At 37.4% G+C, this 19790-nt stretch overlaps 1 protein-coding gene across 1 annotated transcript; it reads right to left on the bottom strand.

Annotated features, from left to right (window-relative positions):
- Positions 1-481: 481 nt before the first annotated feature.
- Positions 482-1282, bottom strand: LOC141661294 (uncharacterized). Its single transcript, XM_074468278.1, has one exon. The coding sequence runs from the start codon at positions 1280-1282 to the stop codon at positions 482-484; it is 801 nt and encodes a 266-aa protein (XP_074324379.1).
- Positions 1283-19790: the final 18508 nt, after the last annotated feature.

Raw genomic sequence — 19790 nt, 5'->3', positions numbered from 1 at the left:
CCTAAAACACACACGTTGAAAAGAAAATCGAGAGAAAAGAAAAGTACCTGAGAAAGAAGAGAGCTGTACAAGAAACAAATGAACTAAATTACATCTATTTATTTACAAATCTAACGTACTGTACTCCTAAGTTAACGCGTACTTATCAGTATCACCCTCCACTATTTTCAAAACTAACTCATATCTGTATTTTTAAAGTTTAACTCATATCTTATCTATTAGTAACAGGTTTTGACCAAGTAAAGAAAACAACTAAACGTTTCAAATTATGTACACTTTTTCTTTTTCTTTTTTTAAAATAAAGTACATTAACATTTTTACTACTTGTATATATTAAATCACTAGACTTACATAAACATATATATTTAATAAAAAACTGGTTTTTACATTCTACCCTCCTTAAAAAAAATTATCCCCAAATTTTAACAAAACATAAATCAAAGTGTAACACATAATCATTGAAAGAAATTGATCGCGTACCTCAATCTTGCTTAGGTGTATGCTGATACACCCGTCCGTAATTTGGTCCAATAAGAGATGCCAAAGTGGCCTTATTTGTATTGTCTTTGTTACGATTTGGATCACGCTTTGGACATTCAGAAATCTTATGTCCCTTCTCTCCACAACTAAAGCAAGCTCCTGTGTTCCAACGACAGTCTTTATCCAAGTGATTTTTGCCGCACCTTGAACATGTCACCTTGTTCGCTGAAGCGTTTCGAGAAAAATTTCCACCATTTCCTCGATTATTGAACTTTCTCGGGGGATCATTCTCGTTAAATCCACCTGTAGGCTCATATCTCTTCTTAGCCTCAGAGTCTTTCTTTCCTTCGTCTCCCACTAGCCCCCTCTCGACTACTAAAGCCTTGTTCAACACCATCTTGTAGCTGTTTAGCTCAAAAGCAGCCACATGCCTCTTAATCTCATTACGTAATCCTTCCTCAAATCTATGTGCCCTACTAATCTCGTCCGCCACCAAAGTTGGCACATACTTAGCCAAACGGGCGAATTCAGCCTCATACTCCGAGACAGTTTGCTTTTCTCCTTGTTCCAACCTTATAAAATCGCGCTCCAACTTAGCTCGTACCGTCCTGGGAAAATACTTGTCCTTAAATGACTCCTTAAAAGTTTCCCAAGTGTATGCTCCGGAAGCCTCTTCTTCATTATTTTCAACGCGTCTTTTCTCCATTAGCCACCAGTCGTAAGCACTTCCTTGGAGTTGGTAGCTTGCCAAATTAACCTTCTGCTCGTCCGTACTTCCTAGTAACTCAAAAATCTTCTCCATCTCTTGTAGCCACTTATCCACTTCTGAAGGATTTGTAGATCCTTCAAAAATGGGTGGACTTAACTTCTTAAATTCGGATATCAAGCTCCTAGGTCCACCTTGCTAGTTCCCCACCAACGTTGCCAATGTTTCAGCCAATTGAGTCATCACGTTGTTAGTATTCTGACGAGGCATGGTTCCTACATAATTCATTTAAAACTTGTTAGGTCACACACACTGTAGAGGGGGTGAATATAGTGTAAAGTACAATCAAATCGAACTTTAATATCTCAAGTAACAGAAAACAAACTTTATTGAAACAATAAACTCTGTTACAGTATGGAACTGTTACCTCACAATGATGAACAAATATCACGAGAGCTGCTAGGGTTACAATGAATAATCTTCTCGAATATGATAACACTTCTAGTGTAAACCCTATGTCTGTGTTTATATACTACACAGTTACAAGATAATCGCTAATTGATATGGAATATAATTCTGCTTCCTAAAATATATCAATCAGATATCTTTTCTTCCAAGTATTCTATTCTTCATAGAACTCCTTCTTCATGCATATCTCTTCTTATGTTTATCTCGATCTTCTTTCCTTTAATCAGCTGTTGTCCTTATCTGAACGTCCTTCAGCACTTAAGTTCTGATATCCATCTTCTGATGATTATCTCCTGATAATATAAGTACTGATATCCTTAAGTCCTGACTTCCAGTAAGTATTGATTTATCCTGTTTAAGTAAGATCTGAAAACTAAACATAAATCATATTAGCCATGACATTATCAAATATATCTAACAATCTCCCACAACTTGTAAATTAGCATAATATACAAGTTTAATAAATATTTGATGATGTCAAAAACATTAAGTAAATGCATGAGAATTAGACTAGATAACTACAACTTACAGTCCTTAAAGCTTTACCAATATTTAACTTCTGATAACAGCTTCAGTCTGTACAAATATCAGAATTTAATCAGTTGTAGATCATGACTTGGCTTCATCTTCTGATCTCTCTTATGTCAGGAGTTGTTCTGAGATAGTTCTTTAACAAACATATCTCAGCATATCTAAGTTCATCAATCATCCTCCTTTTAGCATCTTTAAGTTCTGCAGTATCTTCACCAATTTGAAAGATTGCAGCCCTGAGATCATTAATCTTAGCTTTTCTTATATCATGATCCAGTCTGATCAAATATGTCTTATCAGACTCAAGATTGAATTCCACAGCCCTGTAACCCAGAAAGGTAGTTATAATCTTAGCAGTGTTGGGCTTCATTTCAACTATATCACCTTTGTGATCTCTGTACTTTAAAATATATGTGCTGTCAGACTTAATAAAATAAAGCCTTTTATGTCTCTGAATCTGATCCTTTAAATAGTTTGCAGCACTTCCTGTCAATCTGTCATCCACTTGAAGTAAGAATAGTACATGCTCCAATTCTTCAAAATACTTCAATGGAATGACATTTTGTCTTATATGATAAACCCTGCCATCTGTCATGAAGTACAACAAGATGTATTCTTTCAAGTAGGTATGGTAAACCATTTGTACAGATTCCAGTTGATTCAATCTCTCAGGAGTTGCTCCAATACCTGGTTCACTCAAGGAAGTTGGATCATTGGTAGTGTTCTATATTCTTCTTTCATCAGCACTTCCCAATCCAGTTTTATCTCTTGCTTCCTTTCCAGTAACTACTCTTGCTTCAAAACCACTTGCAGCAGTCTTCAAAGGTTGAGTCTGTTTTGCTTTAGTGAATCCTGGTAGGAGTTTCTTTGATCTATCTTCTGATATCAAGTTAACTTGAGCTGTGTCAGAGGTTACTTGCTTCTTCAAAATATCAGAACTTACAGTCTCTTGACTCTGAACAACTTGAGCCATTTTTCTTGAAGTCAGTGCAAGATCATCATTTTCATCAGTGATTTCTTCATTCTCAGGAGGCACATAAACCTTGATAGGTTCACCAACCTTTTCTTTACCCTTGGATCTTGGATCTATCTGCGGTTGTGATTTAGCCAATGTTGCTTCAGTATTTGTCCTTTCTTTTATCACAATGCCTTTGAGTTTTGGAAGTGTCTCTTTACCAGAAGCTTCAGATTTAGATGTGACTTTCTCTGATTTAAGTCTGGCTTCTTCTTCCATTAAACTCTCCAAGTCCATTCCTGGATTTTCCTGAAGAAATAACTATCTTGACATTTCTTTATCAAGATCTAAAAGTTCATCAGAACTTATCCTTTTACCAGTAGCAGAACTAATTCTTTTCCCAGTATCAGAACTTGTCCTGTGACTTGTGATTTCAGCTTTTCTTGATGAGAAACCTCTACCTTGATTATGACCTCTACCCATTCCAGAGTTTCCTTGATCATCCTTTTCATCATCCTTCACTTTCAATGTCTTAACAATCTTGCATTTGGACTTAATTACTTTCTCCCCCATTTTGGCATCAGCAGGTAATAGAAGAGAGACAAGCAATTCCACTGAGGCTTGGATTTCAGTAAGTTGTGATTGCTGAGAAGCTTGATTTTTCAGAATATCATCAATTTGAGCTTGTTGAGTCTCTTTGAGTCTTCTCAATATAAGCAATCCTGTCAAAGGTAGGTTGGAAGAACTTTTTCTTATCAATCTTTTGAACTTGTTCTTGTTTAATGAATTCTTCCTGAATCTTGTGTAGCTCTGCATGAGTAGTTGAATGGAGACCTTGTAAATGTTTAGTACTCAATGCAGTGACTCTAAGCTGTGTTTTGAAATTATCAGAATTTAACATCTCATCAGCTTTAGTCAAGTGCTCAGCAAGATGCTTTGCAGATGGAGCACAGGTGACTGAATTCCATTCCTTAGTCCACTTCTGTCCTGCAGGAGTTTCACTCCAAGGCACTGGTGCTTCTCTTGTAACAAACTGCTTAACAAGTTCAGATTTAAGAACAGTTTGTTGAGGGGCATGTCCTGAAGGACCTGCTGCATCAGCATCTGCATTTGGAGCAGCATCACCAGTATCTCCAACATTTGCAGCATCAGAACTTACATAATCAGTATCTTCTGATAAAACAACAGTGTGAGTAGCAATGGAGGCTTCAGCATTCTCTAATTGCTGATCTGGTTCCAAGTTCTGATCAACAGCCATATCCTGATACTCACCTATATTCTGATCATCAACATCTAGATGCAGAGAAGGTGTAGTAGATAATTCTGGAGTTTGAGCAGCATCAGTAACAGGTGTTGTTGATGGATTAATTGCTGTTGGAGCTTCTAAGAAAATGACTTCAGGCACAACCAAGGTCTGGATATCTATATCAGCACTTGTGCCTGTATTAACAGGAGATATAGACTTTTGAACAGGAGACATAGATGGTGTGTTGGCCTTTTCAGCAACAGCTTCCTGAGTTGGAGTTGATGGAGAAGTAGTGACTGTAGCAGATTCTTTTTCTTGTGAGATCAGAGATTCCTGATCTCCTTCCTTAGCTGCTGCTTCTTCATCATCTGAAACTGGCCTTTTTGCCCTCTGTTTCTTGTATCTCTTTGAAGATATGGAGTCCTTGGGAGTTTCATCAACAGTCATTCTTCTAAGCCTTTTGAGAAGCCTAGATCCCCCAATTGCAGAATCCTTCTGAGAAGTCACTTCCTCAGCTTCTTTTACAACAGGTTTTGAAGTAGGAACCTGTTCCTCACTATCAGATTCATCTCTTAAAGTAATCCTCCTTCTCTTTTGAGGTGTTTGAGGAACAGTCTTTGTCCTCTTTGGCTTGGAATATGAAGGCTTCACAGGAGGTTCTGAGGATGAAGATTGAACTTTCTGTGAAGTGGTGAGATATGATTTGAGATATTGCCTGAGAGTGGGTTGAGTAGTATGGGTGGTATTTGCTGATGGTTGTTGTAGTGGTTGGGATGTGGTTGTTGGTTGGACATCAGGATAAACAGATCTATAAGAATCAGGATCAGCATTTACTAAGATCTGTTTTACAGACTGAGGAATCTGTAAAGGTCTAACCACTTGTTTCTTAGTGTCAGCATTTACCAGGTCATTAAAGTAATGTTTTGCAACTTTGAACGGTGGAGTTAAGGTACTGGCTAGTCGAGGTGCATCAGTACAAAAAGTATATATAAGTTGACAGAATCTAGCAAAGTAGACAACATTCCTATCCTCTGTCATCCTATCCCCAATAAAACCTATTACAGCAGTTGCAAAATCAAAATGAGTTTGGTTAATGATAGCATACCCGATGTGCTGACTCATTATAGGGATGACATCAAAGTTTGAACACTTGTTCCCAAACGCTTTAGTGATGCAGTCGAAAAAGAAGCTCCATTCCCTCCTGATATGAGCCCGTTTCAACTGCCCAAGCTTAGCCAAACTCTGCTCATACCCCAAACTGGCCATTAACTCCTGAAGAGCTGATTCCTCTGGAGTTGAAAAAGTACATCCTTCTGGTAGATGTAGTGCCTTGCGTATTGTATCAGGAGTGACTGCATATGGAGAATCACCCACTTCGAAAACAATACTAGGAGTACCATTTTGACCACCATTATCAAAGTTTCCAGTCCTCCAAAAAGTCAGAACTTGTTGGCTTGAGAAGACTGAAGGTTGGGTCAATACATACCCGATTTCACTGTGTGCAAGAAGGTCTTGCATAAAATGCAACTCAGACGGAGCTTCAGCATTATCAAGAATTGCAGCATAGTTGTTTGGAACAAATTTAGCTCCATCAATGATTAAATCCTTAGGTGCCATGAAATTAATCGAGATTTATAAGTGCCCGTTAGGTGTTTGATAGAATGTCTATATGAAAAACCAACGTTAGAAGAAGAAAGAGAGTAAAAGCAAATAGAGAGAAAAAGTATAAAAGGGAATAAAAGATTAAAAAATCCTCTCTCTGTCTTACTTATACTTTTGAAAAAAAAAATGTAACCGTTGGACACCTGTCAGACATGCAGTAAAAATGAATAGTTAATGGGCACGAGAAAACAGTAATCATTACTTACCCACTTGCAATTTTTCAAGGAAAAAAAACCGTTCCACTTACCCAGTTATTCCATTAATCAAGGTAAATCAGTTTTAATTCAAAATTGAAACTGTTCCCACTTATTCAATTTCAACACCAATATTCTAAAAAAAAATTCGAGTGAAAATGACCAAAATAAATCAGATGAGCAAGTACTGATAAAGTAAGATCAGAACTTAATTTAAAACAAAATTTATATGGTCAACAGAATATGAATATGTATCAGGATTTATCAATGCATTACAAAATATCTCAGAGACAAGATCTTGAAAAAAAACAAATTTCATTAATATATCAAGAGAATACATTCATGAAATTTAAATTACATCAGAACTTTTACAAGATTGCCCTAAGCTACTAAACCTAACGTCAACAGCCTTTGTCATAGCTCAAGAAGTAGGGCAAGGCTGATGATGAAGAAAAACAGGAAGAAGAAAGTAAATCATTTCTTCTTCCTACTCTCGACAAACAGAATAACGAGTCGAATGATTCGCTCTTGCTGGCGGAGAGCTTCCAGCCTTTCCTCCTCCAATCGCTCCAGATGGCGATGATAGTCCATATAGAAGAACAGGAGGTGGGTAAGTACCTCCTGGGGAACGGAGTCCCATATCTCATCAGGAATGGCAGTGACGTGCCATTCCTGCTGCCAATCGGCACAGCTCAGCTCCATGTTAAATGTGTCATAGTTCAAAAACATATTATAATTGACCATGTTGTGTTTGATAGAAAGATTATAAAGGTGAGTTTGTGATAAAAGATTTGATGGGAAGACTGATGTGAAGTGGTTGTTTATATAGGCAAGAGAATGTCAGGAGACGCAAAGAAATTTAATGCTGACAGGTAGAATTAATTCTACCTCGTCTCCCCAGACTTGAAAAAAGAAAAACAGTCATTGGAAATGTAAAACATGGTTTAATGCGCACAAGTAGCAAGTAAAAATTGACTATGCATGTACGAGTACCACTATCCCTAAATATAGTGACTGTTAATCTTCCACTTCAACATATTCTGGTTTAAACTGAGACTATTTTTAAATTGAATCCACAAATAAGGCAAGTAAAGAATCGGATTTTAATATCAGAACTTAGACTTATATCAGAACTTAAAAGTCATCAGAACATGATTTCTTAACTCGAAAAATGAATGCCTATCTTAGTAAGTCCTCACATAAGTTCTGATATAGATTCTTCAGAACTTAATCATCAGAACGTGCAATCAGAACTTGTCCTCAGAATTTGTGCAATGTGACACAATTACTGTTCATCTAAAATAACATAGATCACCCCAGTAATTTTCATCATTCATATTGAGTGTTTAGTGTGTGCATTAAGCCAAATATCAGACAAAGAGTAAAGTCTGATTCACTTCAGTACATCTTAGAAATAAGGCATAACTAAAACTTTACTAAAAATCTGTCATTATTCTGAAACCTACTGTTGAATGAGTTCATGCTGGAGTCCACCTCAACTATTTTGTGCTAATTTTGTGCATCTTTTTAAATTCCATTTTACAGTGGCTTCTCAGTGTAAGTGAGTCACGACTGCTTATCAGAATTTATGTTATTATCAGAGTATTTCTCCAGTAATCATAGAATGTGAAAAGTCACCAAGAAAATATTTTGCTTTTCTGATGCATATTTACTTAATACCAGCAATGCACTTGGGTCGTTCCTTCCACATTTGTACTCTAGATCTCAAAGGAGTACCTGAATTTTAATCCTTGATTCTTTTTCTTTTTCTTTTGATAAGTGAGGTTTATCAGCACTTAGTACATCCAAACAGATTTACTAGCATCAGAACTCAACAGATGAGAAGCAATATTCTAGTTTGTGACTTAGTAATAAGATAGACAAAGTAAACTCAACTAAGCTCAATATCAGAATTTGCTTGTGTCAATGAATTTTCACAGAAATAATTACTTCTAACATGGGATCCCTTGATTATTGAAGACTACTAGGTCAGCATCTAGCACAATTATCCTCACAGGATTGAATAGTTACACAAACAGTCATATCATTTTTAGAGTTTAGAAACATATATCATATAACAGTCAGTACTTAAGCACATTTTTCAATTAAGCACATAATACACAAGGAGAGTAAATTCTGTAAATAATGATCATAAAGTCTGATGCATCAGAACAAAACTAAGCAGATTTAGAGAAAGAACCTGAAACCATTCCAAGTTCATTTACCAATCTTGTAAAAGTAGCTTCACACAATGGTTTTGTGAAGATATCTGCTAGTTGTTGATCTGTTGGAACAAAGTGCAATTCCACTGTACCTTCATCCACATGTTCCCTGATGAAGTGGTACCTGATGCTGATGTGCTTTGTCATAGAGTGTTGAACTGGATTACCTGTCATAGCAATAGCACTTTAATTATCACAGTAAATAGGGATTTTAAAATATGTTAACTCATAGTCCAGTAACTGATTCTTCATCCAAAGAATCTGTGCACAACAGCTTCCTGCAGCAATATACTCTGCTTCTGCAGTTGATGTGGAAATTGACTTTTGTTTCTTGCTAAACCAAGAAACCAATCTGCCTCCAAGAAGTTGGCAGCTTCCACTTGTGCTTTTCATGTCAATTTTGGAACCTGTAAAATCTGCATCTGAGTAACCTATTAGTTTAAAATCTGATTCTCTGGGATACCACAATCCCAGATCAGCTGTTCCTTTAAGATACTTAAAAATTCTTTTCACAGCTGTTAAGTGAGGTTCTCTTGGATCTGCTTGAAATCTTGCACAAAGACAGGTAGCATACATGATATCAGGTCTACTAGTCAGTTAGATAGAGTAGAGAGCCAATCATACCTCTGTAATCAGTAATATCTACTGATTTACCAGTATCCTTATCCAGTTTTATTGCAGTGGCCATGGGAGTGGATGCACTTGAACAATCTTGCATTCCAAATTTCTTCAGCAAGTTTCTGGTGTACTTAGTTTGACAAATAAAAGTGCCTTCTTCATTCTGCTTGACTTGAAGGCCCAGAAAATAGCTAAGTTCCCCCATCATACTTATCCGATACCTTGACTGCATCAGTTTGGCAAACTTCTTGCAAAGTCTGTCATTTGTAGATCCAAAAATGATATCATCAACATAGATCTGCACCAGAAGTAAGTCATTTCCATGGTTGAGGTAGAACAGTGTTTTGTCTATTGTTCCTCTGTTAAATCCACTTTCCAGAAGAAATTGAGCTAAAGTCTCATACTGTTAGATATATTTGATAATGTCATGGCTAATATGTTTTATGTTTAGATTTCAGATCTTATTTGAACAGAACAAATCAGTACTTAACTGATCAGTACTTATACTGGACGTCAGAACTTAAGGGATATCAGTACTTATGTTATCAGGAGATAAGCATCAGGAGATAGATATCAGAACTTAAGTGCTGAAGGACGATCAGATAAGGACAGTAGCTGATTAAAGTTAAGAAGATCAAGATAAACATAAGAAGAGATATGCATGAAGAAGGAATTCCGTGAAGAATGGAATACTTGGAATAGAAGATATCTGATTGATATATATTAGGAAGCAGAATTATATTCCATATCAATTAGCGATTATCTTGTAATTGTGTAGTATATAAACACAGACATAGGGTGTTATTCCTAGAGGACTAACAATGAGATTTACAGAAGGGGGGTTGAATGTAAATCTCAAAACTTTTTCAGGTTTTGAGAAGTTTATTAAAGCAGTGTGTTCTAGATGAACAAGTGTATGAATTGCTTTGAGCTAATGCAGACAGATATATATTCAAACACAAAATGTAAAGAACACAACAAACTTTAAAAACTTTTCTGGTGGATTTGTTGTTCCACCAGAGATGGTATATTAGAAAATCTGTGTTCAACAATGTTGATCACAGCTGCATCCTAGTACAAACTAGATGAATTTTCTCTCAAGATATTTCTTAACAGCTCTGGAAAATCTCTCTCTAATTACTAGCTTCTTCTTGGTTTATATATTACCAAGTGTACAAGTGAAAAACAATATAAAATTACAATAGTAAAATAAGTTCTTCACTTGCTTATTTTCCTGTTCACTCCAGTACTTTGTTGACTATTGCATCTTTGTACTAAAGAAGAACGGCTGCTTTTTCTGTTGATCCTGAAATTCGGCTGCCACATCTCAGTTTTCTCTGTCAACCCATGTGCCTCTGTCTGTAGGTACAACTACCACTTATCAACGGCTAATTAGCAGAACATCCGTTGAAGCTTTCATCCGTTAATGACTTCATCCGTTGAAGGATGTTATCCGTTGAAGCTTTCATCCGTTGATGCATTTATCCGTTGATGCTCTCATCCGTTGAAGGATGTTATCCGTTGAAGCTTTAGAGACATCCGTTGAAGCTTAGCTTCTCATCCGTTGAAGGTCTTTAAGTCATCCGTTGATACCACTTCATTTATACAAAATTACAAGGCATGAAATATTTACAATTGGCCTTCCTATCTGCATATCATCTAGTAGTCAACATGACTTATAGTTTCTCTCAACTTCTAAGAATTACATTTTAAATACAGAGACTGAAATATGCTACAATACTAGACTTATTTCTAAGTAAAGCTACACCATCAACGGATAGCCAAAGTGGTCTTATCCGTTGAGGCTACAGACACTAAATTTCTACTTAAGTATTTTGTTAAACATATCATCAAACTAATGCACATATATTCCTAACAATCTCCCCCTATTTATGTCTATAAGAATTGTAGGCATAAATTCAGGGTTAACTTGATGATAACAAAACACTTAACAAATATTTGAATTGAAACTAAGTAGAAATATAAAAGTGCTGCAAAAGTGTATGTACTAGGAGATAATTGAAGATTTACAGTATTTCCAAGGGTGCTCCTCTAGCCTGAGCAAATCATTATTTTCTTCTTTGTTCCCTGGTTTTCTTTCCTAGCCCTTTGTCATTTTCCTCAAATTGGAGTTGGAGTTGTCTGAAGAATTCAGCTTCATCTTCATCACTGATATCCAACTTAGATTGCATTTCTTTGAGAGTTTCATTGCTGGCAATCTTGAGTTGGTCTTCAAGTCTGAAAAATCTTCTGACTCCTTTGTCATCTCTAAATTCCATCAACCAATGAGGTGATTTGTGAATTTTAGTTCCCCTTTCTTGTATGAGTAAGGTTCTGGGCAAAGCATTTGGTTCCCTCCAAGTCTTCCTTATGTTGGCAATCTTGTTGAGAATTTCAGTCTTGGCTGTTCTGGTAAAGCCAGAATCCTTTTTGATGGCTGAAAAGACTCTGATCAAGGTAGAGTAGCCTTCATTTAGAATCCTGTAGAGAGGCCATGTTCTTTCCCCAGCTCCCTTATATCTGAAAACCAATCTCTCTGGTAGCTGTCTGTAGGCAGCTATTCCCCTTACTTCCTCCAGCTCATCCAGATAGAGATTAATGTCTGAAGCTTCTTTTATGTCACAGATGTGAACATAATCATCTTTAGAAATGGGTGGCTTAGGGTTAGGTTTTTGTTTTTGAGTGAATTTCTTAGAGGTTAGGGGAGGTGTAGATTTAGATTTTCTTTTCTGTTTCTTTGGTAGTGGTAGAGTGGTTAAAAAGGTAGGCAATGTGATGTTGTCCCAATCAATAGGTTCCTCTTTTGGAATGATTGGTTCACCATGGATATTTATAGAGGGATCAGCAACAAAAGGTTTAGGTATGGAAGGTAGTGGTTTAGATATAGATTTGGTATCTTCAGGGTTATCTTCACTCCTTCTGTGTGCCTTGGCCTTTCTTCTGTTTCCCTTCTTCCATTCCTCTCTTTCTTCCATATTTTCACCAAATATGCTCCCAAGAACCTCATCTAAGTTAGCAATCTTTTCTTCACCCCTGACTTCAATTCCTTTCATTTCTTCAACTTGGCTTGACTTTAGCTGTTTTTCAAGCTTTGCTTGTGCTCTTTTGTCAGCCTTGAGTTTTACAGCTTCTTTCTTCAACCTTCTGGTTTCTTCCCTTTTGGCCTTTAGAAATTTGGGATGTCCTTGCATCACACAGATACTCTTTCCCTCTCTATAGATAAAGGCCATGTCCATTCTCTCACCCTTGTCCTTGGTCTCCTTCTTCTTTATGATGCTTGCACTTAGAACTTTGTCTCCATCAGGTTTTGGAAGAGGAAAGTCTACTTCCTGCATCTGAGCAAAGTCTAGGGGATTCTTTGTGGAGTCCATACTGGATCTAGTGTTAGGCTTTAGAACCATAGGTTTTAAATTCTTGAAAGAAGTCTCTCCAACCTTATTTCTCCCTACTGGCTTGAGCTCCATGTTGATTGGTTCAATCTTTGTGCTAAATTTCACAGATGTTGATTTATTTTGTGTAGAACCAAACACCAATTGCAACCTTTCATCAATTCTCCTCCATTGTTCTTTCATTTGTATTTCAGCTGCTGCTAGCTGAATCAAATCAATTCCATCAGGTTTTCCCTTGATTTGAATGATTGGAGAGGTAGTGATGGCAGGAACTAGCACTTTAGATATCTGAATCTTTGTAGAGGGCTCTCCTTCCCCTTCCCTTTTATTCTCCCCCTTTTTGTTATCATCAAGGAGAGGGGTCAAGCCTTGTGCTTTTGCCAGCTGCATTAGGAGATTGGTTTGAGATTGTTGGTTGAGAAGAAGGGTGGCCACAGAATCTTCAATTCCTTGAACTCTGTCTTCCAACTTGGCCAGCCTTTGTTCAGTAACTGATTCCTTTTTCAATCTCGAAACCAAGTCCTGCAAAGTACCATAGGGCATGACTGAATCCAATTTTTCTGAAGTGAAGGATTTCAAGTCAGCAATATCTTTCCTGAGATCATCTAGACTCATATCTTGCTTTACTTTCTGCAACTTCATGAGATGCAGTGAGTCCAGGTGAGCTTGGAGGATAGCCTTGATATTTGCATTTGAAGTGTTCTGAATGGCCTGTTGAATAGTGATGATTTGTTTGACCAAGTGGACATTGAATTCACCTGTTCTATGCTCCTTAGTCAAGGCCCATTCAGGTAGATTAGGAATGGAATTAGGGTCTTCATCTCCCCCTATGTTCATGCTTCCATCAGAAGAAATAGAGTCATCATCATCAGAATTTACTCCAAATTCCTCAGATGGCTCACCAGCTGTAGAAGGCATCCTGTTAATAGCAGCTTTATCCCTTTGAAGAGATTCTGTTGAGTGCACTAGATGTAGTGTCCTCTCTGCCTCCTCATTGCCCTGAGCAGCCAACAGTTGATAGGCTGTCACAGGATGAGTAAAAGTGTCAGCATCCAAGGAAATGTTATCAATTACAGCTTTGTAATGTTGCTGAAATTGTCTTTCCTTTTCAGCATCATCCACAATCATTGACTCATGAGCAATGGCTGGTTCCACCCTTGTATCAACTGTACCTGCTTTTCTCTCTTTTTCTCTATGTTCTTGCATCAGGGGCTCCCCCTGGCTCACACATCTCACTCCCTCACCTTCACCTTCTAAGGTGGTACTCCACTCACTGACTTTTGCCATGCTGGAAGAAATAGCATGCATTTTTGTGCTCTCAATCTCTCCTTTTGCCTGGGAGCAACCCAGCCTCTCACTCAAATTTTCACTCCCTGCCCTCAATCCTAAAAGTGATTGCACAGTATTCATGTCTTCTACACTTGGAATCATTTCAGTTATTTGTGTAGAGACTATCAACGGATGTGGAATATCCGTTGAAGTTGAAACTGTTGTTATCAACGGATAACTGCTGTTAAGCTTATCCGTTGAAGAGCAACCACTTGTCAACGGATGAGTGATATCCGTTGAAGAAGGAAAAGAAGATGAAATTGAAAGTGATATAATTGTTGAATCTGTATAGATTGATTTGATATGTGTTGATACAGATCCTTCAATTATATCTGAAAGAATTTGCGGGTGATCCAACAAATCATCTAAAAGATGATGATCACCTGTATTTGAGTGGGGCTCCTCCCTGAGTTGTAAAGAGGGAGAATCAGGAATTGATGGGAATAACATATCCACATCCAGAGATGGTGAAGAAGTATTTGGTGATTGATGTGTAGTTATTGTGAGAGAATGGGGCTGTGACTCCACATTTATTGGAGTCACATCAAACTGAGTTTGAGAAGGCACAGAGACAGATGGATGTATCTGTGCAGTGTGTGCACCCTGTGTAGAAGATTGGGTTCTAGCCTTCTTCCTTCTAATAAAAGCTTTTGTAGGTGAGTGTTTGGCTTTAGTGTCCCTCCCTCTTTTGTTCTGTGTTCCTGGTTGGGAACTCTTTTCAATAGTAACATCCTTTTGGGAGGATGCTACTAGGGATGTGCTAGAAACCTTTTCAACCACCACAGCTTTTTGAGAAACTGGGGCTTGGCTAGCTTGGGAAGCACTCAACTCTCCTTCCTTATCCTGGGGGTTTCTTTGATGTTCACCCCTCCCCTCACCACTCACACCCTGTTCACTTCCCTCAGGGTTAATGGTTGTTGTTACAACTGTTGTCTTTTGAGAAACAACAGAGGTGGTTTTCTTTGTCTTGGATTTTGAAAGTTTAGATTTGGTGACCTTGGTAGAAATCTGTTGGGGCATTGACACAGATTTCATGGCCACACTAGAAGATAAAGAAATAGAGGGGTTGGAAGAAGTAGGAGTTGTAGAAGCAATTACCTCACCTACCTGGGGTGCATTCATGATTGGTAAATATACCAATTGCACACTGCTGTTTAGATCCATTCTCTTCAAGTCTGCAAGAACTCTTTTCTCTTGTGCCCAGCACTTGAGTTTATTATTCTCATTGATTATGACTAAACCTTCAGCAACATGGTTAGCCAATAACATAAAGAATCTAGCATAATAGATGTTATTAGGTCTATTAGCTTTGTTACCTAATCTAGTACCTAATTCTAGCATCACATAGTTGCTAAAGTTAAAGTACCTATCAGAAACAAGCATATAGAACATATTAACAAGAGATGAAGTTATGGCATCAAAATTACTAATTTTCCCAGAGAAAACCTTTATGAAGGCATCCCCAAGAAAACTCCATTCTTTCCTAAGGCCTTTTCGTCTAATACCCCCTAAATTAGCAGAGTTAAGAGAGTAACCTATGGAATCTAACATGCTGGATACATCACTATCAGTGTGTGGTGTCATGGCATTGTTCTCAGGTAATTTAAAACATGCTTGTAAGTCATCACAGTTAATACAGTGATTTTTACCTTTGAGAGTGAAGGAGATAGTCATATCCATGGAGTTGAACTCAGCAGTTGTCCAAATCTCCTCAACTACTTCACAGAAAATCGTTGGGGCTTCCAGCATTGCATAGCTAAGTTTACAGTTTTTGATGAAGTCCATCATTTTGTGATAATCTGAGTGGGCTTCATTCTTTTCTACCAGAGCTATGAAATTGTTCTTCTCGTAGATGAACCCAGATTGAGACATAATCTTCACGACTGGTGCCATTGTTGTGAGTAGAAATTGCAGAGAATAACTTGAAGGTTTTGCAGAGAGAAAATGGTAAATGCTTGAAATTCTAAGAAAGCGTAAAGTAATAATGAACAATCAGAAGGGCTTATATGCTTTCAAAGAAAAAGAAATAAATAAAGGATTAATCAATAAGTAGGTGTTAGTGAATTTCAGCCGTTTAAGAATAAACTGTAAGTATTCTAATAACTACCTTTAAAACCAATACATACAGATGTATGTATGGTATCAACGGTTAAGAAAATAGAATCAACGGCTGTGAAACACCTCAAACGTCTGATGTGACATTTCAACGGATAATGTAAATTGTCATCCGTTGAAAGGTACTTCAGTTTTATCCGTTGACGGATAAAAGTTCCAGAGATATACTTGTCTTTCAACGGATAATGAATATCCGTTGATAGAGCAATTTTGACTTTCAACGGATAGGGAACATCCGTTGATGGAATAAACTTTGTTAAAAGTCAAATTTGTTCTAGCAACTAATATATTTCAGGCTTCTCATCAAATTGCAAAGAAGACATGAATTTTAAGAGTAATTAAGCATACCTAGCTCACTTACCAATCTTGTGAATGTTGATTCATCAAGTGGCTTGGTAAATATGTCAGCAATTTGTTGTTCACTTGGAACAAAATGTAGTTCCACTGTACCATTCATGACATGCTCCCTAATGAAGTGGTACTTGATATCAATGTGCTTGGTCCTTGAGTGCTGTACAGGATTCTCTGTTATGGCTATGGCACTTGTGTTGTCACAAAAGATAGGTATTCTATCAACATGAAGTCCATAATCAAGGAGTTGATTCCTCATCCATAACATTTGAGAACAGCAACTTCCAGCAGCAATGTATTCAGCCTCAGCTGTAGAAGTAGAGACTGAATTTTGCTTTTTGCTAAACCATGATACAAGCTTGTTTCCCAGGAATTGGCAGGAGCCTGTTGTACTTTTCCTGTCTATTTTGCAACCTGCATAGTCTGCATCTGAATAACCAATTAGATCAAAGCCAGATTCTCTAGGATACCAAATTCCTAAATTTGGTGTACCCTTGAGATATCTGAAAATTCTCTTGATAGCAATTAAGTGAGACTCCCTAGGATCAGCTTGAAATCTAGCACACAGACATGTAGCAAACATTATATCTGGTCTGCTAGCAGTTAAATATAAAAGTGAACCAACCATGCCTCTATAACTTGTAATGTCCACAGACCTTTCAGTCTTATTTAATTCAAGTTTGGTGGCAGTGGCCATGGGAGTTTTTGCAGATGAGCATTCCATTAAGTCAAACTTCTTTAAAAGATCATAAATATATTTAGTTTGACTAATGAAAATTCCATCACTAACTTGTTTAACTTGTAAACCAAGAAAATAGGTTAGTTCTCCCATTAGGCTCATTTCATATTTACTTTGCATTAGCTTAGCAAACTTTTTGCAAAGTTTATCATCTATAGAGCCAAATATTATGTCATCTACATAAATTTGAACAAGTATACTAGAGCCATTAACATCCCTAAAGAAGAGAGTTTTATCAACAGTACCTCTAGTGAAGTGATTCTCCAAAAGAAATTTTGATAAGGTTTCATACCAGGCTCTAGGTGCTTGCTTCAGTCCATAGAGTGCTTTCAACAGATAATACACATAGTCTGGAAAATTTGGATCTTCAAATCCTGGAGGTTGACTTACATAGACTTCTTCCTCTAATTTCCCATTTAGAAATGCACTCTTGACATCCATTTGATAGACTTTGAAATTGGCATGGGCTGCATGGGCTAGAAATATTCTGATGGCTTCAAGTCTTGCAACAGGAGCATATGTTTCATCAAAATCTATTCCCTCTTGCTGAGAATAGCCTTTAGCAACCAGTCTGGCTTTATTCTTTATGATAATGCCATTTTCATCCATCTTGTTTCTGAATACCCACTTTGTGTCAATAGGACTCTTGTTCTTTGGTTTGGGTACCAGCTTCCAAACTTGGTTTCTCTCAAATTGGTTTAGCTCTTCCTGCATAGCTAATATCCAATCTGGATCCAATAGAGCTTCTTCCACTTTCTTAGGTTCCTCCTGAGATAGAAAACTACTGTACAGACATTCATCTTGAGTAGCTCTTCTTGTTTGCACTTTAGATGATGCATCACCAATGATCAGTTCAAAGGGATGATTCTTGGTCCATTTCCTTTGTGGTGGAAGATGTGCTCTAGATGAGGTGGCCTCAGTATTGTCATGATGTGAGACAGAGTGTTGACTAGTTGAAACTCCCCCTGAGTTGTTGGTCCTTTGCAGGGAACTTGGAGTTCTATCAACTGATGATGTAAATCGATTATCCGTTGATGAACTATGATCAACGGATGCTTCATTTTGTACTTCAACGGATGGTGCACTATGTCTTTCAACGGATACTGCATTGCTTCTATCAATGGATGCAGTATTTTGTGCATTATCCAGGGGCATGTTTTGAATCCCTTTTGAAGTGTCATCTCCATCAGTCTCCTCTTCACTATCATCACAATATATCTCAATATTGTCAAATTTGAGTCTCTCATTATGTCCCTCATCTGTTAGTCCATCAATCTTTTTATCATCAAACACAACATGCACAGATTCCATAACAATGTTGGTTCTTAGATTGTAGACCCTATAAGATTTTCCAGCTGAATAACCAACAAATATTCCTTCATCAGCCTTTGCATCAAACTTCCCTTTATGGTCAGATTGATTCCTCAGTATAAAGCATTTACATCCAAAGACATGAAGAAAGTTTAGAGTTGGTTTTCTTCTCTTGAACAACTGATAGGGAGTCATGCCTTTAGCTTGATTGATCAAAGAAATATTCTGAGTGAAGCAGGCACAATTAACAGCTTCAGCCCAGAAATATGTTGGTAACTTTGATTCTTCAAGCATTGTTCTGGCAGCTTCAATTAAAGATCTGTTCTTTCTTTCAACAACCCCATTTTGCTGAGGTGTTCTTGGAGCTGAGAACTCATGCATGATTCCATTTTCTTCACAGAACAGCCTTAATGTCAAATTCTTGAACTCAGTTCCATTGTCACTCCTGATATTTCTAACCTTCAAGTCAGGATGATTGTTGACTTGCCTGATGTGATTGATAATGATTTCACTTGCTTCATCCTTTGATCCAAGAAAACAGACCCATGAGAACTTAGAGAAATCATCTACAATCACTAAGCAATATCTTTTTCTTGCTATTGACAATACATTGACTGGTCCAAACAAATCCATATGTAGCAGCTGTAATGGTTCATCAATTGTTGTTTCAAGCTTCTTCTGAAATGATGCTTTCCTTTGTTTGCCTTTCTGACAAGCATCACACAGACCATCCCTTGAGAATTCAACAAGAGGAATTCCTCTTACTAAGTCCTTTTTGACTAGATCATTCATTGTTTTGAAATTCAAATGGGATAGCTTCTTGTGCCATAGCCAACTCTCAACTGAACTTGCTTTGCTGAAGAGACAAGTAATAGATTCTGCATCTGTAGAGTTGAAGTCAGCTAAGTACACATTTCCTTTTCTAACTCCAGTTAGAACCACTTTGTTGTCTTCCTTACTAGTGACAACACAGGCTTCAGAATTGAAGGAAACTGTATTCCCTCTATCACATAGTTGACTGATACTCAGTAAGTTGTGCTTGAGACCATCAACTAATGCAACTTCTTCAATGATGACATTCCTTGTTGAAATCAAGCCATATCCCATAGTAAACCCTTTGCTGTCATCTCCAAAGGTTATGTTGGGGCCAGCTCTCTCTTTAAACTCTGTGAGCAGGGAGAAATCTCCAGTCATGTGTCTTGAACAGCCACTGTCCAAGTACCATAGATTTCTTCTATTTTCCTGCACACCACAAAATCAATCAATTTGATTTTGGTACCCAAGTTTCCTTGGGTCCATTCTTGTTAGCCTTTCTCCTAGACTTCATTCCTCCTGCATCTTTAGACTTAGGTGAGTTTGAGTCAACCTTGGTCTTAGATGTGGTTGGTTAAGGTGTAGGGTTAGTCACAACATTATCCATCACATTTATAGAATTATTAGGCATGGATTGTGCATACATGTTATTCCACATTGG

Source organism: Apium graveolens, chromosome 5 (assembly GCF_009905375.1).
Source record: "Apium graveolens cultivar Ventura chromosome 5, ASM990537v1, whole genome shotgun sequence".
Taxonomy (NCBI): domain Eukaryota; kingdom Viridiplantae; phylum Streptophyta; class Magnoliopsida; order Apiales; family Apiaceae; genus Apium; species Apium graveolens.
The sequence above is the reverse complement of the archived record's forward strand: the minus strand, read 5'-3'. Positions and strand labels throughout refer to the sequence as shown.